General features: G+C 40.0%; 2 protein-coding genes across 5 annotated transcripts in view; one reads left to right on the top strand and one right to left on the bottom strand.

Annotated features, from left to right (window-relative positions):
• The window catches only part of LOC106805037 (tetratricopeptide repeat protein 39B-like), a 7,363-nt gene extending 1,903 nt beyond the window's left edge, over nucleotides 1-5,460 (top strand). For both annotated transcript variants that reach the window (XM_014806505.1, XM_014806504.1), the window contains 6 exons: nucleotides 346-463; nucleotides 847-958; nucleotides 1,507-1,624; nucleotides 2,537-2,653; nucleotides 3,340-3,517; nucleotides 4,077-5,460. In XM_014806505.1, the coding sequence (XP_014661991.1) occupies nucleotides 346-463; nucleotides 847-958; nucleotides 1,507-1,624; nucleotides 2,537-2,653; nucleotides 3,340-3,517; nucleotides 4,077-4,190 (757 nt within the window). In that variant the 3' untranslated portion in view covers nucleotides 4,191-5,460. The remainder of the gene's footprint in view (nucleotides 1-345; nucleotides 464-846; nucleotides 959-1,506; nucleotides 1,625-2,536; nucleotides 2,654-3,339; nucleotides 3,518-4,076) is intronic.
• A 4-nt stretch (nucleotides 5,461-5,464) lies between these two features.
• The window catches only part of LOC106805039 (glutathione peroxidase-like), a 10,921-nt gene continuing 5,364 nt past the window's right edge, over nucleotides 5,465-11,021 (bottom strand). For all 3 annotated transcript variants that reach the window (XM_014806506.1, XM_014806507.1, XM_014806508.1), the window contains exons 2-7: nucleotides 9,676-9,779; nucleotides 8,233-8,333; nucleotides 7,753-7,900; nucleotides 7,181-7,326; nucleotides 6,857-6,941; nucleotides 5,465-6,526 (exon numbers count right to left, since the gene is read on the bottom strand). In XM_014806506.1, coding sequence (XP_014661992.1) covers nucleotides 6,491-6,526; nucleotides 6,857-6,941; nucleotides 7,181-7,326; nucleotides 7,753-7,900; nucleotides 8,233-8,333; nucleotides 9,676-9,762 — 603 coding nt within the window. In that variant the 5' untranslated portion in view covers nucleotides 9,763-9,779 and the 3' untranslated portion in view covers nucleotides 5,465-6,490. The remainder of the gene's footprint in view (nucleotides 6,527-6,856; nucleotides 6,942-7,180; nucleotides 7,327-7,752; nucleotides 7,901-8,232; nucleotides 8,334-9,675; nucleotides 9,780-11,021) is intronic.

The following is an 11,021-nucleotide window of genomic DNA, read 5'->3' as shown; positions in this document are numbered from 1 at the left end:
ATATCAAGAGTGCATAATAGAGATTATGCCTCTATTATGCACTCTTGATATATATATATATCGATAGCGGGGGCGATGATTCTGTCTCTCTCTATATATATATATAGATAGCAGGGATGAGTCTGTCTTTCTCTCTATGTCAATAGCAGCAAATGATTCTATCTGGTTCTCTCATGTAGCGCTTGCTCACTCGCACCTTCACGTGCACAGTTGCGAGTGTGGATTCACGTTGTTGGGATGTAGACGGAAGAGGTTGGCACTTGGTTGTGCAGGGGCTCTTTCATACACTGACGCACACAAGCACACATGTGTGCGCTCACTTACTCATGTACTGATGTTTTACAGAGATATTCCTAACCTTAAGCAGAAGGTAGCAGGCAAGAGCATTCCAGTAGAAAAGTTTGCCTTGCGCAAGGCGAGGAAATTTGCGATGCAGGGGAACAGACTTGTGTTGCCAGGCCTGGTGAGTGCAGTGTTGCATAATGTACTGTGAACGTGAATAAGCGCCATATTTTTCTCTGCATACTTCTTTGCTTCTTAGAACACTCTACTGACGACACAACCTGCAGTCTAAGTTTGATTGTTCTACTAATTATTTTGTTGCACATCTTTTAAATTATTTGTTATTGTTATTTGATTTATCACAATCATCGTAATAGAACCATTTGTCAAATTCATTTCGTGCAACATAACGGTTGTTAACCCAGAAACAGTTTACCTCTCTGCAAAGCAATTTTGGATTTCGTTTCTCACAACAATTTAGTAATTGTGCTACTGGCGTACTTTCATTATCAATGTATGCACATACGTTGTCACATGTTTGAAGTTTTGTCGCATTCATTTTAGGAGCTCATCTACATCTGGAATGGTTTCAACATCATCGGAAAAACACCGGCACTGTTGGAGCCGTTGGTGCAGCGTGTGGAGCGCACCCTGGTAGAGCTAGATGCAACTAAAGGTGACTTGAATCGCGCAGAATAATCACAGAATAGTTTCTACGTGTTCAGATAACAGAGCAGTAAGACTAAGGGTGGCGATAGTTAGGTGCGAGTCGCAAGGCATTTCGGACAATTTATCAAATTACTGTGCATCGTGAAATAGTAACCTGTAACCTCAGTCGATCCTAAACTAGACCTCCAAACTAGGTTCTACCAGTGACGTGAGTAAATAATAACTGTGGTCGCATTTGTTAAAACTGTTTGTTGTGAAATATAGTAAATACGTTTTTACTTCGATTTCGTTATTTCTGTGAAGACTTCTGAATTTCGCTCAAAGCCGCATGTCAAGCGTTTGGCAACTGGGAAATAAGTGACCACAACCCGTGAATGTTCAGCATAGCTTGGCATAAGTCGACAGGCACGAGCAGAGCTCGAGTTGAAAAGCTCTGTCCGCATGTGTCGAATAAAGCGTTGTATTCTTATTTATTATTATTATTATTTCTAATTTATTTTTTGTTATTTATGTTTTCGTCGCTTGGATGCTCACCTGCAGTTTTTTTTATCGCAGACGAGAACGAGAATTATGCGGAGGACTTTGCCCTCTGCATGCTCCTGAAGGGCATGTGTCTCAAAGGTCTCAAGTGCACTACTCAGGCGGAGAACTGCTTCCGCGAGGCGGCGGCGTGGTGCGTATGGCGTCCCGAAAATATAAAAACCAAATCATGTTCTGATTAAAACCTAAACTAAATAATTAAATATCAGTCCCACTTCTCTCTGTTGTTGTTACTCGCGTAGCTATACTTTTCCTTATACAATGACCCCCCGAAACAACTGTTAGTCGTTTGATGCCTTAGTTATGGTGATGAACAGATTGTATGTACTGTACAATATATATATATATGTCAGAAGTAGATAATAGGGAAGGAGTGTGACTTCAATAAACAAGGGAAATTCGTCATTTACTAGCCTTAGAATACCTACAATTTACTACGCGTAACTCAACCAACTTGAGCTCAAATCGTACACAGTACATTCGCCTAGCATCGTGCGAAATCGTTTCCTCGTATACACCCGCAATCCGGAGATACAGACTAAAACGTATGGCACGATTATCCATTCTGTTGCTAGCAAACCGAATGTATAAACCGCCTAACTTGAAACAAAAGGCAGCTACTAACAACTCTTGCGCACTCTTGCTCCCTCGGTGATGCGGTGTGGCTCGCTAGTAGCTGCCTTTTGTTTCAAGTTAGGTGGTTTATACATTCGGTTTGCTGGCAACAGAATGGATAATCGTGTCGTACGTTTTAGTCTGTATCTCCGGATTGCGGGTGTATACGAGGAAACAATTTCGCACGATGCTAGGCGAATGTACCGTGTACGATTTGAGCTCAAGTTGGTTGAGTTACGCGCAGTAAATCGTAGGTATTCTAAGGCTAGTAAATGACGAATTTCCCTTGTTTATTGAAGTCACACTCCTTCCCTATTATCTACTTCTGATATATGTGTGTGTGTGTGTGTGTGTGCGCGCGAGTGCATGTGCGTGTGTGTGGGACTCACGGTACTGTGGTATCGTTGACTGTTGATTTCACACGTTGCAGTGACAAGCGGATACGGTATGACCACTACATAGTCCCCTACAGTTTGGTGGAGCTCGGTCTCCTCTTCATGAGGGATGGGAGGTTTGAGGAAGCAAAACGTACGCTGGAACAGGCCAGGTACAAATCTAGACGAAAACGGGATTGACACGAGACGAAAATTGCACAATTAGAAATCAGAAAATTAAATTTTATCAGCAGTAAATAATCAGGAATAAGTAATCGTGAGTAATTTACGATTATTTACTCCTGATTTCATCAATGGAATACTTGATTATTGCATTATATGATGTTTTATTAGGGTTACTAGTGCAGGGCCATGCATAGAAAAATGTGACAAAATGTGACAAAATGGTTGGATTTATTTGATAACTGTTATAACAAGTAGTACCTGCCTTTTCATGCTCAATAGTGTCACATCACGAACATATCTATACATCTATTGTAGAAACACGTTCGTGGTCACATCTACCTAAAAGAACCACCACTCGTTGTGAATCGCCAGACGAATCCAACAGTTTCACGCGTCCCCACGTACCACGCTCGCGGCAATGCTGCGCGGTTTGTTTCGAGTGAGAAGAGGTTTCATTGTGCGACTCGATTTTTTCCCGATTTGCACAGGGGTGACTACAAGCACTACTCGCAACACTGCGCGGTTTGTTTCGAGCGAGAGGTTTTATTCTGCGATGCGATTTTTTTTCAAATTTGCGCAGGGGTTACTACAAGCACTACTCGCAACACTGCGCGGTTTGTTTCGAGCAAGAGGTTTTATTCTGCCAATGCGATTTTTTTTCCGATTTGCGCAGGGGTTACTACAAGCACTACTCGCTCGAGTCTCGGCTGCACTTCCGCATCCACTCGGCGCTGGCGGAGGTGCGGCAGCACGTGTCGCCCGACCACCTGAAGGCAGAGTTCAAGCCTGCAGGCTACAGCCCGATGCACAGCGGCGGCAGCTTCCCCCAGCCATTGACGCCACCACCAGAAGTAAGCGAGACAAAATCGAACGAGAAGAAGGGGGTTTGGACGATCTGTCTGTCTGAGTGCGATGGCTACGCCCTCCGCGTGTAAATATTGTTGCTAGGTCGATCAAGCAAATTAGTTTTGTCTATTAAAAAATGTAATTCACAAGTGTAAATAAAGTAAATTGAATTGAAATTGAATTAAATCAAACTCGCACAGTTTGTTCGTAGTTTCACAAGTGTGCGTGGAAAACTATTGCCTCCGTGGCACTTCGTTGCTAAGCGTTGTCTTTATAAGGCAATATCGTGACACCAATTGGCTAGAGCTGCCCTTCAATCGTGGAAGGCTTATAGGTCAAGTGGGCTGTTGGTTTGGCAAGCAGGATTAGAGGGAAATAGCACGATAGGAATGTAGAGGTGTACAGAGACAATAATAGAATGTTTTACCAATGGTTCCTCACGGTTTTCCTGTGTAAGGTAATGAATTAACTGTAAGGATGTAACCGTAATAGTAAACATGTGGTTGGACGGACACGGCCGGTGAAGTGGCGTACACTCTAACTTGATCCTGTTGATTTCCACAGGCTGTAATAGGTGCTGGCATGGCTTCAGCTATCCAACCTCTAACCAGCGATGGTGCGGAGTTGGACCGTTTGAACTGTGATACAGCATGCGAGGCTATTGAAAAACCCATATGACCCTGTGTGACCTTGCTGCGGCAGCCATATTTGTTAGCAGTGGTCCTCCTTTAGGGTGTTGTCATACTCACAGCATAAGGTACTAATATTCTAGTCCTAAATTTATTTACTGTATTGGTTTATATAGGTGTTAATTAAAATTAATACACATAGGTATGCGAAGTAGCAAGTTTGTAACCTTCCAGCCACGTATATGTTTCTTACCAGAGCCTCATTGACAGTATTTACAAATGCACGTTAATAATTTCTTGAAATTCTACTTTTATTGAAGTAAATTTTTTTTTTTGATTTGGATCGAGTTTTATGATTTACGTTTTGTTTGAAATATTTTCTTTAGTGATGGAAGGTGGAATCACTTGTGGAAGCAACTTATTATTGTTATTAATACAAACTTTTGTTGTCAGATTCCTTTATGTACATATATATACAGTGATATGATGTGCATGTGCAATGTGAACGACTAAATAGTTATACTTTGGGTGTGCCATATTTCAGTTTGTAGAACGAAGCATGTATGTGTATAAAGACTGCCGTCATGCTATGTTGCATTGTTAATGTGTCTATGAAGATGTATATTTCTGGGCGCAATTCTTCGTTACAGACTTCCAGCTATTGTAGAGTGTGATATAATGCTCACATGTAGTGATAGTGTAATGTGTCCCACTACATCAATTCCGCAGTTCACAAAATGTTAATTCAGTTTTTTGTACGTAGGGGGAATTATTCATGCTCATAGTACTATCGTCCATACTACTACGGTCATAGCAGCAAGGCCCACAAAGGTGTATGATATTTTACAGACACGTGTATAGCACTATTAAACCATGCAGACATATAGAAATGCAATGCCAACACGAATAGTCAGAGCACATTAGAATAGTTGAGCTCACATACCTACGCACAAAGTACACCGGTGTGATTTGCTAACTCGTGAGGCTTTCGTTGACAATGCAACATTCGTGAATGTTCGTGGTCTTGCTAGTCACAGAAATACTTTTCACATAATATATAAATATATATATATATATATATATATGAAATGAGGTTACGAGCGCACAAATTTCTTTGTCGTGCCTTGTGAACTTACATCTAAAGATGTGTATTTACTTTAGGGGGATATCTCCAATTCTCTAGGTTTAGACATTGTTGAGTATTAACTCCTGACTGTATGTATATATATACCATATATGTGATATTAGTGAACAGATTTGTTGTTATATTGTTGTCATATATTAAAGTTATTATGATAATAATAATAAATAAAAAAGAACAGATAGAATTGCTGAATTTATTTACAAATCAAATATAGTGCATTCTAACAAATTGGTTTATTTTCGACAGGGTCTCATATAACTAGTGATTTTTTGGGCATTTAGTTTCTATATAGTACCTACCACCTAGCTTTAGACTAGCTTAGACTTTTCTTATGGCCCCGTTCTGTGACTACTGTCATGCTAGCTACACTACAGCAGGTAGTTGTCAAGTCATAAGTCAGAACTATGCATGTATCCTATCGTAACATTAAGACATGTCACCGTTTAAAGTACATGTATCGCATCCGTCTACGCTGATGTTCCTTCATGGGTTAATGTTACTACGATGTATGCATGTAACCATGAACCCATGTATATTTAATATTTAAACTGTTAAACATAGATGGGCACAAGACGTAACCGTGTAATACGTTATACATGCTACCAAATAAATTCCAGTGGGGTGAAGTACAATATATGCGGTTAGTTGCCATATAAAAAAAACTGCAATATAATTTCAATCACGATGGTACTACATAGACCAGCCACCAACCAAGTCCTAATTTCTCTGATTGTTCCAGTACATCTTTTGAATGTGTGGCTACTACCACCACTAAATTTGTCTGAACTTGGAATGTTTTCTTAACGTTCCGTCTCGAGCGCTCTTTCGAAACACGACTAGTGGAGAACATCTAAATTTGCTAATGACTAAGAAACACCACTAAAAAATCGAAGCGGTAACAGGACTACAAACCCTGAGTAACCAACTACTGGTGTACTGGTGACCTACAGACTACTAAACCATGCTAAGCGATGACGATGCACCGGGGGTTACATTGTAAGTGGTACAGAGGCAGTACCTCTCCGTCAAACGGCCGCACAACTGCCACGGCGGACTCGGGCCGGAACTGACCGGTGTCCATCCCAACCCATGATGCTGCATGTCGGACAAACTCCAACCTAGTGGTTTTGAAGAGTGAGTCGTCATTCGAGCATCGTCGGGGCGAGGATGTCGACAGGAGAATCCCGGCTATGGGTCCAACCTGACTACGCAAAGTACTTCTCCAAGTCTGGCACCAACGCCTGCGGGAAGAGCAATCGGAGCGACGATTGTTTTACTTTCTTATTTAATTATTAATATTATTATTGTTAATTAACCTATGATTAATTATCCTGTGCATTAAAAAATTAAATTATCCAATCAATAAACAAGTAATTATATCTGTCATATGCATCCATAACATTGTGTCTGGACAATCTGTGATACAATGTTATGGATGTATATGACAGATATTTGTTAAATTGGTGACTAAATTATACATTCCATGACTCGTCCATATACTTTGCTGACGCATTATGACACCCCTTTCTAACTAACGTGTATGTGTAACTGTAAATATACGTTCGCATTACCTTCGGCTCAACGTTCGGAGCATAGCGTTTCACTGGCTGTCCATCCTTGTCAACCAGAAACTTGGAGAAGTTCCATTTGATGAAGCTGAAAATAGGAAAGGTGATGGATGAAAACGTTGTGGGAATTCAAATAAGTACTACACAAATAAGCAAGCTTTCTGTAGGCACTAACTGCAATCACTACACACTTGAATAAACTCTGTAAGCACCAATTAAGTACTATTACTACACACTTAAGTGAACTCACTCTAGGCACTAACGACGAGTACTACACACTTTAAAAACATACTTTGTACGCTCACTAACTGCTAGTACTAGACGTGCCTTCCCAGCGTGCCGCCCTGCTTGTGCTTCAGGTACTTCCACAACGGGTGTGCGTCGTCACCATTGACATTGATCTTACTAAACATGTCAAACTTCACACCATAACCTTCAGCAAATGTCTTAATCTCTGCCTCCGTGCCAGGTTCCTGTGTAAGGTACATAGGTACTGTATGCATGAAGTCATTATATGCCAGGTGCCTTTAATGTGCATACAATTTATACACATGAAGTCATTATATACCACACTCATGTATGTATGTATGAGGTCATTAATAACATAATGATAATAATATATGGCAATTAATACTTGATTAATAGCTGAAGGCATTTATACCATGCTGCTGTACATGTAAAACCATTTCTGCCATATTTCTATATGAGCAGTCATTTATTGGTGGTTGTATATATATATGAAGCAATTCCAATCATGCACCTATTTGTATGCAATCATTCGGTGCTGCTATGTGAGCTGTATATATATATGAAGCAATAAACACCAATGTCCACACAGGTGAAATTTGCCAAACACTTACTAGCATCCATGTATGAACGCCCACTTTGAGGCTACTCACCTGTCCACCAAACTGATTGCAGGGAAATGCGAGGATACGAAGGCCTTTACTCTCAGCATACTGGGAGTGTAACTCCACCAGCTGAGTGTAGTTGGCCTTCGTGAACCCTCATTTAGTCGCTACATTTACGATGACGCATACGTGTCCCCTGTACAGAGAAGAGAGAGAGAGAGATATTTCAATATCTTACTACAGTAGTCTACATCACAGAGTTGTAACGTGAAATTGTTTATAGATATGTATAACTCATGTTCCACGGATATGTTCACGGTTGTAATTGTTAAACTGCATTTTTTACTATATGTATGTTTGTTTAAGTTAACAAAAAAAGGATCATCAACAGGAGTCATCATTTATACATGTGGTTAATTTAACTTATGTTGGTCTGTTGCTAATCACAACTGTAAACTGATCCCAAACAATAAAGTTGGCATGGAACTGTAACAGTTTGAAAATATTTCATTTTTGTCATCAACTAACCTGTACTTTTCCAGCGACACATTGTTACCATCGATATCTTTTGCAGAGAACTCATAAATAGATGCTGCCTTTTTCGGTTCTGCGGGGTTTCCTAATTCGGCCTAATATGAAAAGACTCAGGAGTTGATGCCAGTCTTAAACTCCAGATTGCACAAATAAGCACTTGTTACGAATTAGTTTCAGGTCCCATTACTATCTTTAAAAAAATCCAATTATAAAAATAACTTATTTATTACAGATAAAATGAAAGTGTCAATGATACTGTAGCTCACCACAAAAAAGGACACAAATGAGTGAGTGAGAAGAAGTCAGTTTTAATTAGGCAACCATCGACGTACATTATAGAAATGAAGAGTATATATGGGAGAACTTCCATTATATACTCTTGATAATTATATGTGTAATTTTTTATGGGAAAATAAATGTTTGAGATGTGAAAGTCTGAGATGTGGGCGAGTGATGGTGTTACACCTAAATGATCGCCATTTAACGTTTTTATAATATTCAGATTTAGGCACTGCCTGAAAGCGGAGCTCCCGATGTGTAACGTGTAAGATTGAGAGGATACGCTTATTCCACGTAGCTGCTATATACCACGTGACAATAGTGTTTGCCTGCCCATAACACAACTTTTGTCAAAGGCTAATTGGTTGCATGGAAGTGTTTACTTCGTATGAGTTTTTCTAGGCGGTAGCACACGGTTGCCATCTGTATATCGCAATAATAATTTATAAACCAAAATGAATCACAATTTGTGACAGTAGATGGCGCTATACTCGCTTTGATGTTTCTTAGCGATGGCATTCGAAATAAATGGGTTATGCTGCGTTCCGACATGTTTTGTAAAACTTTACTCTAATATAGACGTTTTATCGGCAGGGTGGAGAGGAAATATCAATTTTGCATTAAAGATATTGTAAAACGAATCAGCCGAGTGTGACACCACAGACTGTTATCTGCGTGTCTATAACATAATATGCTATATAATTGCCAAAACCTACCTAATTTGCATAAAAAATTTTAAATATTAAAATCCCTAGCCCTTATTCATTCACATACCAAAAATGACCAAAATCCGTTGAACCTGAACTGACTAATAGCAATTCCCATTTTTGCCAAAAAATTGCCGTGGCTCGAAAGTACGTCGACTGGATAGGACGTTCAATATGGGAGCATAACAGTAACAACTATACCCAATTTCAAACATGTGGGTCAAATGGTTCTTGAGTTATCATTGATCGTAGCCAAATGTTGACGGAAGAACGGACGGACGTACGACGGACGGCCCATGGCAATAGCTCATCTTGACGATGTCAAGGTGAGCTAACAATATTATACAAATGTTCAGACTATTTTTATTATCTGACTCGTACTGCAAACTATGTATTCAATTGATGCCGAGCTGTAAAGATAGGTCAAAAGTAGCATTTGATAAAGTCGTACCATGGTAGATAATGCAAATATGGGGCCACAGGTTCCACCAACGATACCACCAAACGTGAGTACTCTCCTGGCAACTCCACTTATCATTCAAGAGTTATTGATACCTGCAAATAACAAAAATGCTACATAATACATAGTTTAATGTAAATATATCAGCAGAGTACATAAATATCACTACACGTTCTCAAACAAAATTGTGCTGTGGTGTAGGGAAATGCCAGGAGTGGCATATCAGAGCTTCCATGACATGGGGTCCCTGATGGTGGGTGGGTGATGGGCAAGATTCCTGTGGGGTAGGAAACTCCACCGCACGATTTTCGCCGATCGCTACTCACTTCTTTCAGATTTCTCAAACTTTTCACGCCTCTACAACCTCCATTTTTGGCTCGTTCTGCCCTCTATAGTCCACTGAACACAACATGTAACTTAGTACCGTGGCCGAGAAGTGCAAATGTTCTTTGTAATGCAGAGATGCCAACATATACTTGAAGCAATCTGTAGTTTCTGGCCATCAAATTAGTAGTAATTAGTAGTTTGAGGGTTACGAGGGGGGTTGCGGGAGGGGGTAGCGGGGGGGGTCAGGTCCAGGGCGAAGCCTGGTCAGGGGGTTCAGGAAGTTTTTTGAATTTTCACAACTTACAAGGCATAAAATTGCATTAGGAGACACATACAGAACAGAATTGTTACAGAGCATATTACAGTACACTGCAGGGAGCATATCTTGCACTGTCATTATCATAACACCAAAATTAATAATTAATACAAAAATTATTTTAATGTAATCTTCCACACTGTCCCAAAGACTAACCTTTATATAATATAAGATGTTAATTGTCCAGGCAGTTTCAAATTTGTTTCTGGTCACTACAGTAGATATTTGATCATATTGAACAACTTTAGCGGCTTGTCCTACTGCCAAGGCAAGTCTGTGAGCCCCACAGTGATTAGACATCAGGAAAGGAAACGCTTTATTTGCTACGCCAAAAGTTGCCCAAAAATCCTCCCTTGCGCGCACGATATAATATTCCTAACACCCTAGGAGCTAGGGCGCGATCCCGGAACATTAATTTTTTACCGTTTTCAAAGGTCACCGAAAAAGGCAGCTCGCGACACCACCTTTTATGGTTATCAGGGTTCATAGTAGTAAGACACATGTTGAAATAAGGACTTATAAGACCCTTTCTGGAGGCCAAAATAAGACGTTTTTACGTGATTTCTGATAGACCACCGACTATTAAAGTACACTAATAATATTTATATACACAATTGCACAGCAGATTTAATTATTCCATATTATATATACAACAATTCTTACTCTAAGTCGAGAACAGTAAGTCGAAAAATAA

Source organism: Priapulus caudatus, unplaced genomic scaffold, assembly GCF_000485595.1.
Source record: "Priapulus caudatus unplaced genomic scaffold, Priapulus_caudatus-5.0.1 Scaffold97, whole genome shotgun sequence".
In the NCBI taxonomy this organism is placed as follows: domain Eukaryota; kingdom Metazoa; phylum Priapulida; class Priapulimorpha; order Priapulimorphida; family Priapulidae; genus Priapulus; species Priapulus caudatus.
This window is presented reverse-complemented; position numbering and strand designations above follow the sequence as displayed.